General features: G+C 43.0%; 1 protein-coding gene across 2 annotated transcripts; it reads left to right on the top strand.

The window, feature by feature from the left end:
• The first annotated feature begins 141 nt into the window (after window positions 1-141).
• On the top strand, window positions 142-17,429 carry LOC128419293 (C-factor-like). Of its 2 annotated transcripts, XM_053399787.1 has the most exons (7): window positions 142-280; window positions 10,016-10,108; window positions 11,795-11,846; window positions 13,589-13,776; window positions 15,356-15,514; window positions 15,865-15,975; window positions 17,163-17,429. In XM_053399787.1, exons 3-7 carry the CDS (start codon window positions 11,834-11,836, stop codon window positions 17,274-17,276), a joined length of 585 nt encoding a protein of 194 aa, XP_053255762.1. In that variant the 5' UTR covers window positions 142-280; window positions 10,016-10,108; window positions 11,795-11,833; the 3' UTR covers window positions 17,277-17,429. The 2 variants fall into 2 exon arrangements, with proteins under 2 accessions (XP_053255762.1, XP_053255761.1); XM_053399786.1 differs by lacking the exons at window positions 142-280; window positions 10,016-10,108 and adding an exon at window positions 10,288-10,481.
• The last annotated feature ends 6,420 nt before the right edge of the window (window positions 17,430-23,849 follow it).

Raw genomic sequence — 23,849 nt, 5'->3', positions numbered from 1 at the left:
CTGGAGAGATCAGGATTGAAGCTGGTTCGCAATTTTGAGCAAAGTTGTCAAGGTTTAATGTAAAGGATTATGGGCTGGTATCTCAATGCAAAAATGATATACGATCACATTGCATTGTATAAACTTCCTTTTGTTAGGGAGGAGATTGTTGGCTCATTGCTCAAAAGCAGTCACTGTTGGCTCATTGAAAGAGAAAATTGAATCTGGCATCTTTCCCACTCCACCTTCGCTGGGACGTTGTAAGTTCGATCTGCGTGAGAAAATAACAACTTGTTCATGGGTAAGTACTTTTTTAAAAAATGCAGTGAGACTCCAGTGATCTCTCTTCCAAAGAAAACCAAACCCATTGTCCCTCCCAATATTATGATGGGTTGTGTCATAGGGCTTTCTGTGGGGTGTGTGTGTAAAAGTATTGTAATTTGAGTCCCCTGCCACACACATATACCACAATCCCATCCTATGCAAGCCATCTCCTGAGTCATGAAAGAAAAGTTTCTATTTTAATTCTGAAATTTTATTTTCTACATTTCTGAAATTATACGATGACCCACGGGGGGGCGGGGTCCTCATGTTATGATGGGCAAATACAAAGGCTACTGACTCTTCCACTGTGGTGTAGTGGTTAAGAGCGGTAGTCTCGTAATCTGGGGAACCAGGTTCACGTCTCCAGCCTGCCAATATTCTGCCCCTCAGTCCCCACTTGGAGTGCTACCTATCTCCTCCTCCTCGTTGCGTGTCGAGGTCCCCAAGCCACCCCCCCAAATAACTCACAACGCACACTTAATTTTTGTTTAAGGTTTTTGGCATAATTTTGGCCACAACTTTATTTAAATCAAAACTGTGAGTGGTTGTTTAGGCGTTGGTTAAGACTATCTTTCCCCCCGCCTGGGGACAGAACTGACTTCCGGGCACCACCGAAAGTCAGTGCGGGAAAACAAGTCGGGGAGAAATGGAGCTGAGTCACAGACCCTCAATTCTCACCCGCATGCTCCCCGAAGGCTTGCCAGCCCTAGTCCCATTCCAGGGATTGGACGAAAAGATAGCAAGCCCCAGGATTCCTTTAACGGAATTCCCTTTCCACAGCAACCATGGAGGGGCAGGCCCAGCCTATCCTAACCCCTCCTCCACCAATTTATAACCAATGCCTAACCACAACCTTACAAGTTGTGACGATTTGCTATGCAGGCAAAAACCAAATGGCCCAGCCAATCAGCCAGATGGACAAAATTCCTACCAGGCCCCTGCCCCAACGGCAGACGACCCCATGACAGGCATAGCAAGGTCAATGCAACAACACCTTACTCAAGGGCGGGTGGGCGGATGATCCGTTGCACGCAGCAAAGAGAAAGCTCCAGGCTGCGTGCAAAGTATTTAAACATTTTACCCCTCCCACCAAAATTGCAACATAACTTTTACCCCAGCAACCCAGTGAACCAATCACTGCCCCAGGCCATCTTTAGAGACCCTGCCTGGTAACAGAGGGGTGGCTCGGCAGACCCCACCGCAACACGTGCTCTCCATGAAGGAGAACACGCTTTACCAGAACTCCTTGTTCTAAGCTTCTGTGTAAAATGACACTTTCCCCCGTTGGCACAGCTTGCCTCCTGACGTTTTTTCAATCACAAACCTTTCTCTGTCCGCAGGAACCATGACAACTCTGTTTTGCCTAGACCCAAGGATGTTTATTTTATGTGTTGATGACATTGTTTCATATTAGCTCGCAGTCAGCTAGTCTGGGCAGGCTAATTTGCATAGGCTAAACCCAGTTCAGGAGAACTGCTGCAACGTGTAATTTCCCATCCATGTCCCAAATATTATCTAAATGCTACCACATTGCGAATTTCTAACTCTAGATTTGTAACAATCCTTCACCCCCAAAGTAGACTGGAAGGTATGCTTTTGTATGTCGTCATAGGGTGGGAGCCACCAGAGTTCCTACTCGTCCCCTATACACCCCTTGTAATTATTTGTGCAAAATCTGGCAATACAGGTGGCTAATCATATATAGCCCCTAAAATCAGAAGAAATCCTTAAAATTTCCACAGTATATCTGGTTTTCAATTATTCTGCCTGAGCACAAGACATGTTAACTCTCTGACCTATCTTCACAACCGCAGAATGTTCTCTATGGCATGCTTTGCACCTGTTCTAACCACATCAGTTATCTCCTTCACATGTTTTGAACCACAGAATGTGCTCTTATCTTCTCCGTCACAGGAAACTAAAATTTAGAATTTTAAACAAAACATCAACACATGCTCTTAATAGGCTTCTGTTTAAGGCAGGCTTCCTCAACCTTGGCCCTCCAGATGTTTTTAAGACTACAATTCCCATCATCCCTGACCACTGGTCCTGCTAGCTAGGGATCATGGGAGTTGTAGGCCAAAAACATCTGGAGGGCCAAGGTTGAGGAAGCCTGGTTTAAGGTATATAACTAATAGGCAATTTCCACTCGGGTCAAGCATCCTGAACTAAGGTATGTAATACCTAAAACAGCCCCAAAACCCCTGTAAGTATCACATATGAGTTCTTATGCTTACATCTAAGAAGCTTTCATATAAGTGTATAGATTGTTCTAGATCTGTGGGTGCTAAATGCTTGGGTTTAATAAATTTTTAGGATTTTATTTGAACTGGTATGTTAGGACCGGTAATAGTCAGACTCATGTGTGTTTAAGATGTGGATTAGCCACTGTTAATCTCCCTGGAATTAGCATATGTGAAGAGATAATTAACCTAGGTACACTCCCTGGGTTGTGTATTAGACCTTGTAACCTTAGCCAAATCAACAAGTTTTAATGAAGTCAGACAGAATTCTTGGTGAGGTGACTGGGGATGAATCTCATTTGCAAATGTGTGGATTTCCTCCCTCTCTCAAGGGATAAGTGTGAATAAGTGTAAAAAGCTGGTCCTTTTTGAGGTAATGAGCTTTAGCACATCAAATGAGGGGCCCTCTTCTGGGATATAAAAGAGACCAGAACTTAGGCAAGGGGTCAGGAAAAGGGTTGGAGTTAAGAGTGATGCAACCAGTAAGCAGAGAGGAACCATTATTCTGAGTTGTGCCCTACAGTGCAAGTTAGAGAAAGAATGGCGCTGGACTCATTGTTGCTGCTACTATGGAATAAGCTGGCACGTTTTGGGGTGCTGGTGCTATGAGCCCCTCCACTGAAAGCTCCAGGTTGTATATATGTGTAAACAAACCACATAACTTAAATACATTATAGCCTCCATTGTGCCTTATTCTTGAAGGAAACACTAACCCTGGCAAGTCGCCAATGGACATAATTAAGCGGTGATTGATGATAGCCATGCATAAATCTTGGCTATCGAATTCAAACTAGAGATAAGAGTGAACAGGAGATTGGCCTCTGATGCTCTGAAAAAGCCATTTTCTAAGTCAGGAGACTGAGAAGCTGTCAGCTCCTGGGAATCTGGACGGAGCTGAGCGACTTAGACCAGAGGAATCAAAATCTTGCCCCAAAGCCATGTGAGAACACTGATGGGCTTTGGTTGCACAAAAGCTTCCCTTTCTCTAATTATCTTTGAAATGGTTATAATTTGGAACAGAGAGAGGTTTCTCTGTCTGCCAGTTGAAATTTACATCTGGTGTGTGAGCTACATTCTAGTTTTAAGAAGAGACAATCCTTAAAGGGCTGAAGGCAGATAAAAAAAAATGCTCTAATTGTTTGAACCAACAAAGTTTTAAATGATCAAGGGAGTTCTGAGTGCTGAGAATTTTTATATATTTCAAAAGTTCAATCTTTCTATTTAGAAGACCAGGCAGATAGTAATCACCTTTCATGGGTGGTATAGGTAGGCTACATAAAGAGCAGCAAACAGTACACTGCCACACATCCTATGCAAGGTGTCTGCATTGGGGAAGACATATTAGATGGACATTACCTGTGGCAGGTAAAATAAGGCAGATTTTAGGAAATCAGACCATGATTAAGCTAACTCATAAATAAGAAAAGTAACTAGTTTATATTTTATATTTTATATATTCTAGAAAACCTAAGGCCATGCTTCATAAAACCTGGATATCAGAAAAAACAAAATTTCTCACACAAACCTAGTTTGATGCAGAATGCTGAAGAAGCAAAAAGCCATTGGTAAATGCTGCTAGATCTTTAAGGACAGAGAAATCTGATGATCAAATTAATGCAGTGACGTGCATATAAGACTATCTTAAGAAGGAAAAAGGAGTGTTATAATCATTTTGGAAAGATATTGGGCATAAGTGTTTAGCACTTTTGACTTACATTGCTCACTTATTTATGCCAAAGTACTCATAGATTAAATTACTTCTGAAGTGGAAAAGGAGTTTGGGAACTGGTTTTTTAGACTGGCAAGGGACCCAGGTTAATCTGCCTCCATCTTTTGTTCCTTTTTAATGAGATATAAAAGTTCAGTTGTTGCCTTTGAGATTGTTTACCCAAGCACACACTTTGAGATTTAGTGTACCAGCTATAAGATGCATGCAGTGTTGGAAGTGTTCAGCCAACCATGTGAGCACTTGACTGTTTACCAGGTGGATTACTCTGAACAGTTTGGTCCAGGGTGTTATCAATGCTTTACTTCAGGACAGTGGCGTAGCGTGGGTTGTCAGCACCCGGGGCAAGGCAAGTAATTTGCGCCCCCTAACCTGTGGATTTGCGCCCCCTAACCCGTGGATTTGCGCCCCCTAACCTGTGGATTTGCCCTAACCCCAGATGTTGCGCCCGGTGCGGCCGGCCCCCCCTGCACCCCCCACGCTACGCCACTGCTTCAGGAATAGGCAGTTGTTGCCCCCAGGAATGAGATAGGTGTAAGACTCCCTCCTGATGTAATGATCCGGTGGTTCAACTCCCCATCTTTGAGGAAATGAATCCATGCATTTGGAAGAGGCATCAGATTGGAGAGGTACTTTTCAGGGCCAGCCCTCAGTGTCCCTGCTCAACTGTAAGCAACAACAGAGCAGGAGCCCATTTTGTCAGCATCTCTCTAGCCAAAAAGGTTACGTTGCCCCCATCTGACTCCAAACCAGAAGGCCCAACAGAACCACTATCCCTCTTCACCATCAAGAGTCTATGGTTTGTCACCCTTTAAGTGAAGAGGTTTCTCTCATTAAAGGCAGAGTTGGCCACCCAGGTGGAGCTGTAGCTCTGTTTAACGCTCATTCTGGGGTTACCTATTTCTGGAGCGACATTTTAGCCTCCAGCTTAATGCTATTTGCGTCCTGAACTCTTGCCTTGCCTCTCTTCAACTTACCTTATATGCATTACCAGAACCCTCCCACTCACCCATCAACATGACATGCAGGGAGTGAGGGAACACAGGATCCTGCCCTGCTGGCCAGATCCTGCTCCCTACTCCTGCTTTAACAAATCCACTCCCTGTAACTCAAGCATACAAAATACATAAGAGACATTGCAGTGCAGTGGACATAATCCATCCTTGAATTACAGGTGGTGCAGAATGGGCCTGCCCCCATTATATTTTCTGACAGTCCCTTCAGCCCCTCTCTTGAGAAGGCTACACAGGACTCTGATTTGGCCAAATAGGGCTTGTACACACTCACTTCTGTTTTCCTGCATTATTTCAGCACTGGACAGAGAGTTGAACTTGGATCAAGGAATCCTAGGATTAAATGCCCACTGAGCCTTTAAGGCTAGACTCTCTTGGCATTGACTAGTTCCCAGGATTATCATGTGGATCAAAGCATGTTGTCTTGGAAGAAGAGCAGGATGCCTGCAACAGATGTAACACAAAGCCTACAGCCCAGAAAACAGCCCCAAATGGTCCTTTAGCATGTGATGCAGAAGTAGGGATCATTCTGTAGCATGAACAGTATGCGGAGGCAAAACTATTACACCCAGGGGAGCTGTTAAATATCTATAAGAAGAACAGCCTTCGCCAAGCTGGTGCCCTGCAGGTGCATGACTGTGCTGATTAGGGCTGCTGTGAGCTGGACTCCAAACCACCTGGAAGGCACCAACTTGAAGAAGACCATACAGTACTAGAAAAACCGAATGTCCTCCAAGAGGCTAATGATTTAAAATGTATACCCCAGCAAATGCAGGTTGTGAAACAGCAAGGTGTACACTGCAAGGTGCCTTAGTGGTTTGTGTGCATTATGTGTACATGCACCAGAGATGTGATGCATTGACTCCCCACTCCAGTAATAAACAAACAAACAAACAAACAAACAAACAAACGAAACACAAAATAAGACATAAAACCAAAAGCTAACTGCAGTCTTGGATAATGAAAAGAGACTATGGATGCAATTTTATAACCACTTGCTGAGGCATAACTTAAGCATCATTGAACTCAGTAAAACTTGCTTCTCAGCAGACATGCACGAGATTCTGCTGCTAATCTACTTTCTACTTCCATCATAATTACAGGTATAAAATGTCAATGTTTGCCTTTAAGATTGGTGGTTTGAACGGTGTTGCTATGGCCACCAGTGAAGTGGCAAATATTTAATCATGTGTGTTTAGTAGGGTTTTACAGGACTGGTGAAAGATGGTTGGATTTAGGCTTCTTTGAGAAACGTGTCACACAGGCTACCCCACTTTTTAAGATTTAGAATCAATGGGGACAATTGCCCAGACTTCACTCTTCACAGCCTAACAGAACAAAGGAGAGAGAGAGAGAGAAAGAAAAGAAAAGAAAAGCAAGTTGACTTGTTCCAGGATATGCAAGATACTATTTAAATTCTAAAGAAGTTAGCCTAGAGACATATTTTAAAGAAAGGACAGATAGAGTCTGATTCTTTCATTGAAAGATTTGACAGTGACCTAGCAATGGCACCAAAAATACAGAAAACTGTCAAAAAATAGCCAAGAGCTCCTCATAAGTTCACTTTGCAGCTATTTATAGTAAAAAAAAAATCTCAAAATAGAAATTAAATATGACTTATCTTTGGAAGAAAAAGTGACAGAACTGACAGGAAAGATAAAAGAACTAAAACAGCTTCTGAAGCATTTAATATGTTCATGAAGTCCAAAAAAGCCTTTTCTTAAATGGAAGAGGCTATATATTAAATAGATGCCCAGCTTGAGTAACTGGAAAACAGATCTGAGTCCAAATTTGAAGGCCAGATGGGATGAAAAATGTCTGGAGAAACAAAATATGATGGGCTTTTCAGCAAGTTGGTTCTCTAAACAATTCCCTGAAATTCGTCTCACTGTAGATCAAATTGAACATACCCATTGAGCCCTAACCCCAAAGCCTAAAGAAGGATTTCCCACATAGGACATAATCATGCATTCACAAACAGTGCTATAAAGGAATATCTTGAAACTCACTAGGCAAATTGACCAGATAAAGCTGAAGGGGACATAGATTGAACTTTATCAAAACTTGAAATCTATGACTGCAAAAAAGGCATCCACTGTATTTCTGCACAGCTAAACTTAGTGAGGCTAACATCAGATACAAATGTGGATTTCCTTTTATGCTGTGGTCTTCCATGACACATGCTGCTAAGTACAAGATGAGGCTGCAGATATTTTAGACTGGAGACTTAACACTCCAAAAGACAAGAAAAGAAAAAGAAATGTAAAATGAAAACTGAAAATTGCAATTCCCTTGTTAGAATCAGATGTTAAAATATACTTTGTTATTTTGGACTAATACTTCTATTCTCTGCTGAGCTTTTGTCTGCAAAATGGCAGTTTTATTAATTGTAATATATATGTTTACTGCTTGTAGGGTGAGTGGGAGGTTGCCTCTGGTCTCTAGTTAAGAAGGTTTCTCTGTTCACTTCTTTTTATTCCTGTTAACAGCATCTCTCTCCACTACATTTAGGGAACATTCACCAATTCATCTTAAAAAAAGGTTTTGCCTCCAGGTTGTGCTGTTGTAAAATGGTGATCTCTTAAACAGTGAGGTCTGGAGATGGTGAGGAGCAAAGGAGCATGGGGGAGGTTTAGATATGGTTATGAAGTGTCCATTTGTTCAGGGTGCATGGTATCAAAAGGAGTTATGAACCATTTTATATACTTGGCTATAACATAGATTGAATCACACAAATTATATCCAGCACACAACAACTTTTAAAATATGAATTGAAGCTAAAGATTGGAAAGATTAAATTGATTGATTACAATGACATCATTGTATAAGATAAAAACGTTTAGTGTAAGGGGGTTGGATTCACTGATTAAAAGAAGACACATTTTGAGTCTTATTTTTTAAAAAACAAAACAAAACCAAGCCAGATATACTGTTCTTATATGAAACCCATTGTGAAAACGTCATGTTAACAAGAATATACTCTTTGCCCTCTGGAAGGTTGCCGAGATGGGTGTGTCCTCCTCCTTCCTAAACAGTTCCCCCACCCACATCCTAAACAGTTAAGAGCCATTTGACAATGGATGCAACCTATTCCCAAAGGAGGTGAATGAGATCACGATTATTGGAGATCTTCATACAAGTCCCCATTGGTTGCATCAAGCAGGATGTTGGATCATATTGCCTTCTATTATTAGAAGGTACGCCCAAGGATTAAGGTCTTCTGGGAAATGATCTATAATGAAATTAAGAAGGTTCTTAAGTGTACCTTTTATAAGAAACCAGAGGCTTTTCTCCTTGGCATGGTAGGCCAATTGGTGTCAAGGAAAGATAGGACGTTCTTTATGTATGCTACAACAGCAGCAAGAGTTCTTTTAGCAAAGTATTGGAAGACACAAGAACTACCCACGCTGGAAGAGTGGCAGACGAAGGTGATTGACTATATGGGACTGGCTGAGATGACGGGCAGAATCCATGACCAAGGAAAAGAGACGGTGGAAGAAGACTGGAAGAAATACAAACTTTATCTTAAGAACTGTTGTAAAATTAATGAGTGCTAAAATGTCATGGGTAAGGCAAAGCAGATTTGCAGCGATAAATGATTGGGTAAGAGTAAAAGGTTAAAGAAAGTGAATTATAAGTAATTGAGATTAGGGGTTGCTGAAAAATTTTAAAACGGGGATGCAGAAATGGGAGGCATGGGGAAGTCGTTGAAATTGGGGTTAAGAAAAAAAGGTTATGAAATTATACATGTTTATATGTTTGTTTGTCTTTGTACTGTAAGTTGTAATGTGTTAAAATTTATGTTGGAAAATCAATAAAAAAATTATTTTAAAAAAAAATATATATTATTAGAAGATGCTTCCCCGTACTTTTTGCTTATGTACACATGGGTTGCTTAAAACAGTGAGACTATTCGGGGGGTGGGTTGGGGGGCTTGGGGTGTTTCAAGTTGCATTTGAACACTGCTGTCCAGTGAGGGGGCTGGGATGTCTTCACTTACCTTTTGGGAGGTGTTGCAGGGGAGGGAAAACCAAACTCCTATTCAGTAAGCTGTCATCTACACACCTGCAACGGAAGTCCCAAATGTACACACCTTAACCTCAAAGCAGATGTAGGTTACATTTTAAATTGGATTTTTGTTGGGGGGAAGCAGGCCTTTTCTTGAGGGGGGGATCTGAGCTGGCTATGTATTTTTTTTATTGATTGGAGGGCAGCTGCCCCCCCAGCACCCCCCCTTGGCTGCGCCCACAGAAGCTGGTTTGAGGAATACACACTGAACAGAAATATATCTCACAAACTTACAGGAGGAAAGATAGCGATTGTCTACAACTTCAAACACCAACAGTGGGAGCAGGTTAGAGCCCAAGTAAACAGCAACAGCCTTAGATGATATATATTGCAGGGGTCAGCAAACGTTTTCAGCTGGGGGCTGGTCCACTGTCCCTCAGACATTGTGGGGGGCCGGACTATATTTGCTTTTTTGGGGGGAATGGACAAATTCCTATGCCCCACAAATAACCCAGAGATGCATTTTAAATAAAAGGACACATTCCACTCATGTAAAAACACGCTGATTCCTGGACCATCCACGGGCCAGATTTAGAAGACAATTGGGCCGGATCTGGCCCCAGGGCCTTAGTTTGCCTTAGTTTGCATGAGCAGCTGTTTCACCCATGCTGGGCCTACACAGGAAACTGTCTTACAGTGAGTCCGACTGTTTCTCCTTCCAGCTCAGTATTGTCTACACTGACTGGCAGCAGCGGTTCTCCAGGATTTCAGAGAGCTTCTCTCCCAGCCATACACGAGGATGCCGGGGATTGAAGGTGGGTCCTTCTGTATGCAAAGCAGATGCTCTGCCCCTGAGGCAGACCTTCCGCAAAGGGCACTTTTACACTGTTATCAAAAATCATAGTCATCAGGCTGCGAGGAAAGGCTCCAGTTCCCGCAAGCGGCCGCAGGGGGGCGATGTGTGGCGGGTGCGGTGGGTGTTGCCCCACAGGCAAGTTTTCTGTCAGAGGCAGACCCGGGACGGCGGTGCAGCAGATGCTCATGGAGGGCTTGGGAGCGCGCAGCGTCTTGGTGACCGGAGCCAACCGCGGCATCGGCCTGGAGCTGGTTCGCCAGCTCCTGGAGATGCCCAACCCGCCGCAGTGGCTCTTTGCCTGCAGCCGGTCTCGGGACGGGGAGCGCGGGCAGGTGAGAGGCTCAAGCCCCAACATGGGCTGCTTGGAAGCCGCTTCTTTGGGGACGGAGGAGGGTTCTCGGAAGCAAGTCCCGCTTTGGTCCCTGGGGCTTCGTTCCCGGTAAGCTGGCGCAGCATTGCAGCCTTGGTCGGTGGGAAGCCCCATTGAACTGAGCAGGGTTTGTTTCCGAGCGAAGGAGTGGCGACTGGGGCTGGTCGGGTGACTGGGACTTGAGGGAAGGAGGAAGAGCAGCACTTTCTGGGAATCGAAGCGTAGGAGTCAGGAAGTTATTTTGCACCAGTTATTGCTGTCGCGTGTTAAGTAGGAACTTTCACCCCCAAAGGCGAAGGAAATCACTACTCATTGTGTTTATTTAAACTCCTAGGTTAGCTAAGAGCTCAAGAAGAGGGGTATAAAGTAAATCATCAGTTTTTAGTGCTCTGGAGTACAGACTGTGAGCTTGAGCAGAAAACTGGAGATGAACCTTGAACCTTGAATTCTCAGTCTCATCAGCACTGGCATGAGACTTGGATTGAATTCATTTATAGCAAGGAAAGGGGCCAAGAACCAGCCAGGGTGGAGAGCACTTTTAGGCTGAAATCCGTTATACACTTCACCAATGAGTAAGTCTCATTTAAATTAATGAGGCTTTCTTTGGAGTAAGATGAGCATACAACTACACTGTTAGTAGACCATGGTGTTATAATCTTCACCATAGCTCATTAGAGCATATATATATATATATATATATATATATATATATATATATTACAGAGAGAGGGAGAGCTGTTGGTCAGTAATTGTATTATACTGAGAAAAACAGTACTGAGCTAGATAATGATCAGTCTCACTTCTGATCTCACATGTATAGCGTCATTAAAGGCAAATCTGTAATGAAACAAGGTGTGAAATCATTATGGGTTGGCTATCCACAAATCATTCTTATGTCAACGTTAATCTAAAATTGTCTTGACCTCCCAGCTGCCAATGCAAAATAAATTACCATATTCGTGATCAATATTTTATTTGAATGCAAAAGATTGCTATGCCTGTCAGTTTTCCAATCCTGTCAGAGCATTTTGACCCACTTCAAGATCAGTAGGGCTAGAAAAAGTCTAAATGTGTTTTAATTCCCACTTATTCCAATGAGTGCTTAAATATGGCTGGATCATGCTCAGTATTTCTTTTTTATAATAATAATAATAATAATAATAATAATAATAATAATAATAATATCCTGAAGTAACAGTGTATACTCCGACAGCAGCCTACCTGATATAATTTTACTTCTTAATATTTATTGTTCTGCTCTTTATGTCTTTTCAGGAACTGAGGAAATTGGCTTCCAGTCATCCAAACCTTGTGATGGTGAAGTTGGGTATGCCTTCTCTCCCACTTACCTTTTAGCCTTCATACAATGTTCCTGGGACTCTCTCACTTTCACTCCTCCCCCTTCTTTTGCAGCAAACCCTTCTGCATCATTCCATCTTCTCCCCAAAGGATGGAAGAAATAGCCTCTTGGTTTGGATCCTGGTAGCTAGAGATCTGTGCCCTATTTCTTCAGCCATTTGCATCTTAGCTAGAATATGTCATTGGCTGCTATAGAGGGAGGAAGTTTAATGCAGATCCTCCCTCCGCAATTTGTAGTTTTTCATAATTCTGTTACCTAGTGTCACGGGTACAGTGGCTACTTCAGAAGTGCAGGGTCCCATCACGATAGTCACAATCGTGCCCCCTCACTGCCATAAACCCCTTCTATGAGTGCTCCAGACTTCATATATTAGAACAGGAGGTTTTAACCTGCTGCTGCAGAACACCAGGCATCATTCTTGATTTTTTAAAAGATAAACCCAGTGATATAGGCTAATCAGAGAAGAGATAATAACTCCTTCTCACGAAATCCTTTACAAAGCTGAAGACCAATTAAGTAAATCGTGCCTTATGATTCTATATAGCATTAAATAAGGGTACTGTTATGCATATGATTCAATAAACAATACCATCTACCAAATTCCAGCCTCCTTTGAAAATGTAGAATATTGCCCATACAGGAAGACAGACGAGTTTATGTACTATATACAGGAGTTTGCATTTTCAAGAGTTTCAAGGGATCTTGAAAAACCATTTCTTCTTGCCAGTCTGTTACTAACAGCACATGATTCTCTAACAATGTATTGATCTTCCCTCAAATAAGGATGATGATCCTGATTGCAAGCAGATTACTGTTGCTTCATTTTTTCTGTCAATAAACATCAAGAAGCTGGTGGCTTGTGGTTAATTGTCCAAGAAAGAGTTGTCACCAACTAAGTTTTACCCTTTTAAATTAATGAAGCTAAGCTAGCCGTGTCTATTATTTTAGTGGTTTTTGCCAAATGAGCAAACAAACAAACAAAAAACCACCATTGGGTTACAATGGTTTTGCCCATAACAGAATCTATAGGGGCAAAATAGGTCATTTGGTCTCTTAACTGCATCTGGCCAAAAAAGAAGCCTCAATGATATTTTCCTGCAGTCTTCCAACAAAAAGTCTGTGTCTCCACCTTTTCTTTTTTGGCTTTCTTTGAAAGCATATTTGTAGTTCCGAATATAAGTGGGTTTGTTAACATTGCGTGCTTTATGTTAATGGGTTTGATTTATACTAATAATGGTTTTGTGTTGCACAAATGTGAATTAGAGATAGAGGTGTAAGGTTTAGTTGGTTATTCTAAAGCAGGGGTCTCCAATGTGTTGCCCTCTGAATACTGTGCTACTCTCAATTCCCATCAGCCCCCAAAGCACAGCCAGTTGTCAGGGATGATGGGAGCTGGCTCTCCAGGTGTTGTTGTAATATCACATGGGCCACTCTTGTTCTAAAATGTGTTTGTTAAGGTGTTTTTAAAATATTTAAAGAGCATTTCAAAAAAAAATTAATGTATAATTCTGTGTAGTTTAGATTACCTCCTGAAGTTGGGCATTAACAACTACAATGAACTTATTGGGAGCACTTTGAGAACCATTCTTTCTTTTGTATTGCTGTAGCTGAAGTTCATACTTCAGCTGGTGTTAGGACAGTCACAGTTGCTCCCAGTGCTCCCCAACTCTTCCTGCTTCTAACCATCTCTTTTGTTTCTGCTTTTGCAGATGCTACAAATCTTGCGAGCATTACGGAAGCTGCAGCATTTGTTGGGGACCACCTGAAAGACACAGGGCTGAATGTGCTAATAAACAATGCTGGCATTTTGAAAGGCATGACGCTAGACACTGTGAGCGAGGAAGACATGGAAGATGTATACAAGACAAATGTGACTGGGCCATTGCTAGTGAGCAAGGTACAGGGGCTTGGGGGTGCAAATGCCAAGCTCGGAGCAGTCAAATGATTCACTTCATCTGATGCATGAAGTGTCCTTTGCAGATAAATATGTCCAAGGGTGTGGGGAGTGTAAACAGTTGGGTCAAAAGATCACTAAAAGTAAGAAATGCATGCTACATCAGTTAAAAGGTAAAGGGACCCCTGACCATTAGGTCCAGTCGTGAATGACTCTGGGGTTGCGGCGCTCATCTTGCTTTATTGGCCGAGGGAGCCGGCATCCAGCTTCCAGGTCATGTGGCCAGCATGACTAAGCCGCTTCTGGAGAACCAGAGCAGCGCATGGAAATGCTGTTTACCTTCCCGCCGGAGCGGTACCTATTTATCTACTTGCACTTTGTGCTTTTGAACTGCTAGGTGGGCAGGAGCAGGGACCAAGCAACGGGAGCTCACCCCGTTGCGGGGATTCGAAATGCCGACCTTCTGATCTGCAAGCCCTAGGCTCTGTGGTTTAACCCACAGCGCCACCCGCATCTCTACATTAGTTAGGTATATCCTAAATCAGGGATGGCCAACAGGTAGATTGCAATCTACTGGTAGATCGCGTGGTGCCTGTGGTAGATTACGGTAGATCTTGGGACCCGTCCCACCCCCACCCCAAAAAAGCTCAACAGCTTTGGTCAATCCAGTGAGTAGATCACCACCAGTTTTATTATAGTGAGAGTCTCTTCGAAGTTGGACAAGCCTGTCCTAAATATATGTAAAATAAGCATAATGACCATTCACAATAGTACTTATTTGTCGCTATGCAAACATCATAACTGTGCTAACAGGGATGTTGTCAGGGTCAGGCTTTGGGGCTCCAGACAGCAGAAGGAACAGCAGAGACCCAAAAGACAGTGGGGCTGGCTTGCCATATTTTGAAGCAAGTGTAGTAATTCACGTTGCCATTGAAAGAGCTCCCCTTACATTAAGTCTGGGATCTAAAACTACCAAACTGCAGCATTCAAGCTGGCAGTAGATGTCCGGGTAATCAAAGTACTCTCCACTGCTTTCTGAATGTAAAGAGATGTAAGCTTCCTGAAAATCCTGGTAGGAGGGGGCACCACTGACATACTGAATCCACTGCCTAATGAAGGAGTCTTCACAAATGTCAAATGTGCTGGAGCCACAGTGGCACGAGAACTGCTGCTGGCTGAACCACACACAAAGTTAGCATCAAGCTCCTTGGCCTGCAGGTGCTCTGTCTCCCTTTTCCAGATTCCACAGTTGTAACACGTCATGCAAACTGAGAAGTTTGTGTCACCTGAGTTTTATGCAGGATTTGAATGAGTGAAGATGAAGTGTTGCTGGGAATAAAATGGCAGAATAGTGCACTGTGTAGACAACAGTGTCCCATCTTTTCTGGGCACAAGAAAGAGGTAGAACAAAATGGGGGAAGAATCATTAACAATGGCTTGAACTCTTTGCGGGGAGGATGGGGTAAAAATGGCATTACTTATAATACAAGTGTAGATTGTTACACAAGAATAAATACATAAGGCAAATAAAGTGGGTACTGAGTTTTCCTGGATTATTTTCTCTCTTCCTCTCTTTCCTCAGGCTTTTCTGCCTCTGTTAAGGAAGGCAGCCCAAGGAAGTTCGCAGAAAGGGCTGAGCTGCAGCAAGGCAGCTATTGTCAACATCTCCTCTCTATTAGGCTGTATTGAGTTAGTCCCCGCAACCTATTCCAAGCCTGTAATTGCCTACCGCTGCAGCAAGGTAGGTGATATTTCTTGCACCCAAGTAATATGTTGGTTGCCCTGCTACTGGGCACACTCCCTATCCAAACAAGTGGCTGTATCTAAGGCAGCTCAGGGTCCTAGTTTTCTTTTGCAAATATAGGACACTGGGCCACATCACATTCTACAGATGTGAATTTTAAGAAGCCCAGGTTTGCAAATGCTAGTCAGAATTATCAGGGAAGTATGATTTGCAGCAGCTTCCCACAGAGGGAACGACTCTGTGGCAAGCCCAGGTGGTCCTGCTGATGTTCCACAACAAAAGAGATGGGGGTTTTAACCTTTCCATGGTGATGTTCGCTACCCACTTTCTCTCTCTTTCCCTTTCAGGCTGCTCTCAACATGCTGACAAAGTGCCAGTCTCTGACTTACAAAGAGGATGGGATTTTGTGTACTGCAGTTCACCCAGGGTGGGTGAAGACAGACATGGGCACCCAAGAGGTGGGTGCCAATTTTTTGGGAGGAGCTCCTTTAAAAGATAGTTAAATAACATAAGCAAAACTACTGAAGATTGTTAGACACCCCCACTCCCAGGAAGCATGCACAAAGTGTGTTACTTTCACACAAGAGAGGCAGTTGTCTAGATCACTGGGGGAAGAAAACCCTTTTCAGGGTGCATTCCCTTGATGCAAACTGGTTAAGGGCTGGAACCAGCAGAGGCAAAACTCAACTTTTTTTTTTTAGTCAGTGTGTCTCTCTCACACCCATGTACACCCATACTGTAGCAGATGGCTCAAAGGCCATACCATGGACTATGGCAGCTAGAGGGTCTTTTCCAAGGAGACTCCTCTAGCTGAGCTGATACATTCCATGGTTGAACCTCTGAGCTCCTGTATGCACCTGCCAGGCAGTCTCTCTCTTCATCGCCTCATGGAGGAAAAGGAGAAATAGTGCAGATAGGTTGTTTTCCAGAGCAGAAAGACCAGCAGGCAGGAAAGTGTGAGCTTGTTTGTCATGGCAGAAGAAGCAGGTGAAGTCAAGGGCTTACATGTGGTAGGATCTAAGGTAAGAGACAGTGGGCTGATGGAATGGTGATGCAGACTAGGTCTGGCTCACAGACTGGTGGTTCCCCATCCCTGTTGTAGGCTAGGTTGGCCAGATTTGGCAATTTTCATGGGCTGCTCTGTTCTCCACTGTGGTCCAGGAGCCACAAGTGTATTTCTCCACCCATACAGACCTTGTGAGTGAGGTTCTATGATAAAAGCTGCACCATTTATCATGATACATACATTATCCAATATATCCAGGGTATTATGTACAAAACTCAGAGACACTCAACATTAAACCCTGATACAGGGTTGAAGGGAGTAGGGATAGGGTCAAGTTCTCGACACAGAAAAAGTGCGCCCAAAGGAGTCAAAGTGGTCAATGTTGTCAAAGGCTGGCAGGAGGTCGGCATTTTGTGGGGAGCGAGCCAGGCAGAGCCTTTTCCAGTGAGACTAGCTGCTTTTCCTCTTACAGCCAGATTGGTTGTTGGGGTCAGACAACTGAGAGCAAAATCTGGCACTATAAATGTTTAAATGAATGAATGAATTATTCCTTCACACCCCACATGTAGGAGGATAAATCCAGCTGTCCACAAAGAAGAGCCATTGGCTGTGCTTCTCACTGCTGTTTGTCTCTTGCAGGCTGTCATGACTGTCGATGAGAGCGTGCGAGGGATTCTCCAGGTGCTTCCTAACCTCGTTGATGAGCACAATGGCACTTTAGTTGACTGGAAGGGCAAGAAACTACCTTGGTGAATGTACTGAGTCTCTAGTAGAAACTGCTCTGCCCTCATGAGTATGGTTCCCTCCATAGGTGAGTGGGAACTAGTGGGAACATAGTCGTGCCTATGTATCTGCTATGCTGAATTGTGGATATTTGTTCACAAATAAATACAACTATTGAAGTTCTACTGGCTTCTCTTGCTTCTTTTTCTTAGGGCAGACCAGTTGCTAAGTTTCCTCACACCCTTCCCATACCCATGGGATACTACAGTGGAGCTATTTCTGCAAATCAGTAACAGCCTGAGAGTTAGAGAAGGTGACATTCTTTTTCCAAGACAGATGCTCAGATCATTCGATAAATACTGGAAAGGCAGCATCGCTCAAGTGCCAGAATCACTTTGTAGACCTGATGCTGATATTCATTGCTAACACAGGAGCAATCTTACCACAAGCTTAGTTCCTGGGCCTAATTTTCACTCTGCTTACTTCATCACTTTAGATTAAGTTGGCTTAATGTCTCTTCCAGGAAAACTGATAGAATGCATGAATAAAGGGAAAGCTACTAAGCATGTAGAACAAGTGGGAGGAACCTTTCTCAACTCAGGGGCCACATTTCCTCAGGGGTAACCTGGCAGCCACATGCCAGTGGTGGGCAGGGCAAGAGGCAAAAGTGGGCAGAGCAATGGATGTGTCTCTTGCCCTTTGTACAATAGGCTACATACCAGCCATTCAAAAGCCACAGGTTGACATATACATACCTCTCCATCCTCCATCAAGGCAAGCAAAAGGCATTAACGAAATTCAAGCACACAGTTCAGGCAAAACCAGCTGAGGGTGTGGAGGAGGCCTACAGAAAGGTGGGGTATGGAATGGAGCATGGTTGGTGAAGGCCTAGAGGGCTGCATTTGGCCCTGGGCCTGAGGTCCCCCACTCCGATTTAGAAGGACAAGATTTGCTAAAGAAGGATCAGCATAGCTTCTGCTAAGTCCTGTCTAACCTTTTGCAGTTCTTTGAGAAGTATATGGATGGGGTGATCTAGTAGAGAAGGAGCGATGGAAACCACCATTGATAATTCTGCTAATCAAACTGCCACTTGGAATGAATTTTTTAAGCTTTTAGCAGATTAGAGACTATAATTTGGAACAATGCATACCTTTTTATACCTGCTGCTATTTCATTGTCCCTATAGTCATGCAGCATACACTGACTGCATACCACTTTCTGCAATCAATCATTTTATTTGTGTGTCGCCTTTCCAGAGTGAAAGTAGTAATAAAGAGGTAATAAATAGTAGCAATAAACAATAAACAAAGCATCAAAAGGTACACAAGCAGAGCCGATTTCCTCCACAAATAGGGCTTGTCTCCACAGTTGGCCTTGTACACTCAGTGGCGTAGCGTGGGGGGTGCAGGGGGGCCTGCCGCACCGGGCGCAACATCTGGGGGTTAGGGGGCGCAAATCCACGGGTTAGGGGGCACAAATTACTTGCCTTGCCCCGGGTGCTGACAACCCACGCTACGCCACTGTGTACACTTACCCTGCCCCATTTGAATTAGACCTGCACACATTTGAATGGGAGCAACTTTGGCCTTTCTGGTTCATACCCACAGCAATTCGCTTTTGTGTTTTCCCCATAACTCCTAATTTGTTAATTCTACTGTGCCAATTAAGTAGCAACAGGGCATGCACACAGATAACTATATGTGCTGCTTTGTTTTGTTTTGTTTTTTTGTTTCTGTTTCTTTGTTTAAATCCCACCCAGGAAGTGTGGAACGGGGCACAGGCAATTGTAAAATTGTTTGTGCAATCTTCTGGTATTGCACAGGAGCACGCTGGAAATAACACTGCCGGAAAAGAAATGAAAGCATTGAGAAAGTAGTGGGTGTGGAAAGGGGAATAGCAGAAAATGACAGTTGATCCACCCTCACCTAAACATCAAAACAATTTATCTGCAAACCTAAGTGGAGCAGTTTGAAGCCTAGTTTCTTGGATTGTCCGCATGTTGGATTAACACAAATCTACAGGTGGAGAGCATTGAGACTGGTGGTGTTTGAGGGTAATATCATGTGGACTATGCAAATTAAATGGGAACACAAATAGCTGCAAACACAGGGTAAACTCCAGTGTGGACAAGCCCATAATTGAAAGTGTTTGAATAAATGCAGATGGAGTGACAGCAAAGCTTGCAGGCTTGTTTGAAGGCATGCATAAAGTTTTAAAGTGCAATACACACATTGACCACATGGTGGTATCAACAGACAGTATTCCTAAATCCCTGGTTAATGTTTGCTGCATGATACATGGTGCCAAGATTTATTATAGAACCTCACCCTCGAAGTTGTCATTTTGGGTGAGAAAATACACCTCAACCACTGCTGGGTGAACAGGGTGGCTCATGAAATTGCCAATCTAGCCTAGAGCTGCAATGGAGAATCACCAGATTTTAGGCCAGAGACCTGGCCTGCACTGCTGAGTCCGCTGATATTTGTTTGTTTTTTTAAATTGGGCTCCAGACATAATTTAGGGTGGAGATAAGGAACTGATGGCCCTAAAGACGTCGTTGGAATCGATTTTGGATAATCCTCAGCCAGCATGGTCAATGGTCAGGGATGATTGTTGTTGGGTTCTAATTCCCTCTAGAAAACCACAAGTTCTCAATCTCTGCTTTGGTGTACAGGGGGACGGGGTGGAGTTGCCAGGCAGAGACTGGGCTGGAAATCAGCAGTGCAGTCTAGGACAGAGTTAGGACAAATGCTATGAGCAGAAGCCAAAGATCTGAAGTGGGCAATGCTGCCTAAGGCCAACAATAGTTTAAATTCCAGTGGGCAGCACTAGGGGAGAAAGGGAACAGACCCTCAGCCAAGCAGGGCTGCTTTCTGGCTATGGTTTTATAAAGCCTAATAGAACCAGATTGATTGAAGGCTATAAACAAATTGAAGGCTATAAATCAAAATAATGAGAGAGTAGAAAAACCATCCAGAGAGAAGTGCCATTGCCTGTGCCTCTCACCCTGTTTTTGCTCATCACTTGCAGACTGACCTGATTGTAGAGGAGAACATGTGAGGGATTCTCCATGTGCTTTTCAATCCTGGTGATGAACACAGCAGTTCTTTTGTTGACTGGAAGGGAAACTAACTTCCTTGTGAAGGTCTTTCAATAGATCAGTAACAGGCTGAGATTTGGACAATGCTACACTTAGTTACCAAGGCAGATGCTCAAAACGCCCAAGAAATTCTGAAAAGGCAGCAATGCTTGAGTGCTAAAATCACTTTTAGGTGGGTGCCATTTCTCACTGTATTAATATACCTTCCTCTGCAATGAAATGTTTGTTTTTCTTTGTAGACAAGTTGCTGCTATGTAGTGATAAAGTAATTATGAAAGCTTTCCCTCACAAGGGGTGGAAAGATTTGTCATTTTCAGTTATCCTAGTTTCTCATTCTTCCAGTCTTAAATTATCTCCCCACAATTCTGTAGCCTTTAGTGACTCCCCCCCCTAAAAATCCTAATAGAATTTTTTCAGCTCTTTTGGTGCAAATTTACGCTAATAAGTCTAATTTTGTATGCAGTTTCTCCTGAAATAATCCATTTTAGTATGCTATTTTCACTTGCATTTTCATTTCCACTTGCATATTCATTTCCACTTCATGTCTGCATTTTTATAAGCATTGGTTGTAGAACTACATTGCAATATTCAGATGAGATTAAATTTTGAAAAATGGCCGTGTTTCAGTTGTTATATTGTTTCAGAAAGTGAGAATTTGATAGACTTGGCTTAAAAAAAACTGTATTTAATTTCTCCCTCCTCTGTATCACTGACCTAGTTATTAATGAAATATTAATTTTTAAAATGTTAAATATGATTTTACTGGTTTTAGATCCTGTATCTTTGGTATTTTATTCCAATTGCACCCTGTTGCATTATTGCTATTATGTTGTGTTTAATTACGTTAATATTTAATTGTGCTAATATTTTAATATTTTGTTATTGTTATTTGTGTTGGATTATTTTAGAGGAAAATGTAAAAGATGTGGAAAATGTAAAATGTAAAAATGTAAAAGAAATAATGGATGCCGCAGTAAAATATTCCTAATCTAAGCTCTGGAGGCTCATTAAATGCTTGTTTTCAATATTCTGGTGGGATTTCACAGTTGCTCTGTCATCCGTCTAGCTATTTGTTCCTGGAGCCAACAATGTTTTAAGGACGGGATGAAAAAAACTGGTGACCTGGATGCTCAAAATCTCCAATTCCCTACCTCTTTTATCTCAATTGCTTACTCAGTTAAGGTACTAAAGCGCAGTAACAGTGGGTATTCTCACAGTGAGAATACCTTTCACTTATGCATCTGGGAGTACGTTTGGACCAATGCTGTAAAAATGCAATAGTTTACTCTAGTTGCAACTTCAGCACTAGAGTCCTTTACTTTTCCACACTAGCTAACTGCCAGCTCACTTTCAAACATAATGGTTTAATTCCACAGCTATTTGAAAGCAAGTTGGCAGAAGTGAAATACGCTATGGCTAGAACAAACTGTTCATTTATGTAAAGGATTTCTAGCCTGCCATTCAGGGTGCAGTGCCCTCACAAGATGGTGATGGAGAACCATTATCACCCTGAGGGCTGCCTTGTGTTCTGAGGGACACATGCCAGTGGTAGGTGAGACCAGAAGCAAAGGTTTCTATGTGCACACTCACACACCCCTCTCTATCCTCCATAGAGGCAAGCAAGAAGCACTATCAGATGAAGGGCAGGATTCTAGCCAGGCAAAAACAGTTAAGGACATTGCAAAGCAGGGCTCCTGAGGCATGTGCTAGGGAGATTCCTGAGGGCCAGAAGGGCCTGGAGGGCTGCATTTGGCCCAGGGACTTGGAAGTTTCCCATTCTTGATTTACACCAATAAAATACTCCATCAACTTCACAAGAAATTTAAAAGCAGCTGCAAAAAGTGCAGCCCATTAAAATGAGCAGAACACAGACTAGAATGTCTTTTAAGATATTATTGAAGTCTGGCAATGGTGTAAGCCATTATTATGTATAGGAGCCATCTTCAAATATCTAAAGGGCTGTCGCATGGAAGATTGAGCAAGCTTGAGTTCTCCTGCTCTGGGAGGTAGGCCATTGGGTTCAAGTTACACGGAAGGAGATTCTGACTAAACATCAGGAAGAACTTTCTGAAAGTAAGAGCTGTTTTGACAGTGGAATGGACCTTCTGGTGGTTGTGGACTCTCCTTTCTGGGAGGTTTTTAAGCAGAGGTTGGATGGCCACCTGTCATGGATGCTTTCGCTGAAATTCCTGCACTGCAGGGGGTTGGACTAGATGGCCCTCAGGGTCCCTTCCAACTACAATTCTACGACTTTGAAGTGGTTTATAAATTTGTGAAATAAATACTAAATAAATGAGCTATCTGGTCCCCTGTTCCTGGGCCTAGTTTTCTCTCTGCTAGCTTTTCACTTAGGGCAGTGTTTTAATGACATCTGGGCAACATGGAGACCAGAGAAATAGATAGTGACTTACATCAAGGCTTCAGTCTCTGCTGAAAACTTGCATAAAGTTTTAAACTGCAATATACACATTTACCACATGGTGGTATCAATATCACCTTAAATCCCCAAAATAAAATGCACTTCAGTGAATTGGTGAGGCGACTGGAAATTCTGATGTAGAAATTTTGCCGGATAGTGTTTTCTGTCTGTCTGCTAAAGGGACTTTTGACTCAGCTGGGTCAAAAGTGGGATTGTGTTATTTCCAAGCCATAGTAATTTCAAAAGAAATTACTCATATGTTGCTAATCTGTTATAGCAAAAACAGCAGAAGCATCGGGGTATTGTAAAGTATGGATGGGGAACCTCTGACCTTCCGGTTGTTGTTAGACTATAACTGCAGTCAGTCCAAGCCAACATGGCCAGTGGCAAAATGTCCTCTGGTGAGTGTTTTCTTATGTCAATGGTCCCTGCTATGGTGACAGCACTATGAACACTGCTGGCTGGCTGGCTCTAGCCATCCTAATTTCCCATAATGCCTGAGTGATGCCAGGTCACTGACATTGTAGGAAATTAAGAAGTGGCTATCCAGCTGCCTAGTTCTTCTTTTCTTTTTGAAGGAAGGCTCAAGGCAGGTATCACCAGTTGGCCTTGGCAGCTGTTCTGATCCCGGCTCTGATTGCAACAAACCTGCGAGGCAGGCAAGCAAAGTATTATCTGCAATCTTGCAAAGTGTTATCCACATACTAGAGGGGGGGTCCAGAGGCATCTACACTGGAGGGTGCCAGTTTACGCTTCTTAATCACTATGCTACACTAAAAACTCCGTATGTTGTATTATTGGCAGCTGTTTCAAAGGCCATCCAGGTCTAACAATGCAATCCCGTACATGCTAGAGTTCAATGGTGCATATTTCCTGGTAAGTGGGTAAACGTCTTGCTACATACTTTTGGCTTACTCTCTCCAACAGCTGTATCTGCTCTCCTTGCACCACTTTCCTTGTGATATTTTGGAAACAAGATATGGAGTACAAAATCCCCTACTCATTTCTCCCCATCTAATTCAAGTAAAGATCTGTAGTATACATCCTATGCAGAAAGAGAGAGACACAGTACACAGTACCATTG

The sequence above is a fragment of the Podarcis raffonei genome, chromosome 8 (assembly GCF_027172205.1).
Source record: "Podarcis raffonei isolate rPodRaf1 chromosome 8, rPodRaf1.pri, whole genome shotgun sequence".
NCBI lineage: Eukaryota > Metazoa > Chordata > Lepidosauria > Squamata > Lacertidae > Podarcis > Podarcis raffonei.
The sequence above is the reverse complement of the archived record's forward strand: the minus strand, read 5'-3'. Positions and strand labels throughout refer to the sequence as shown.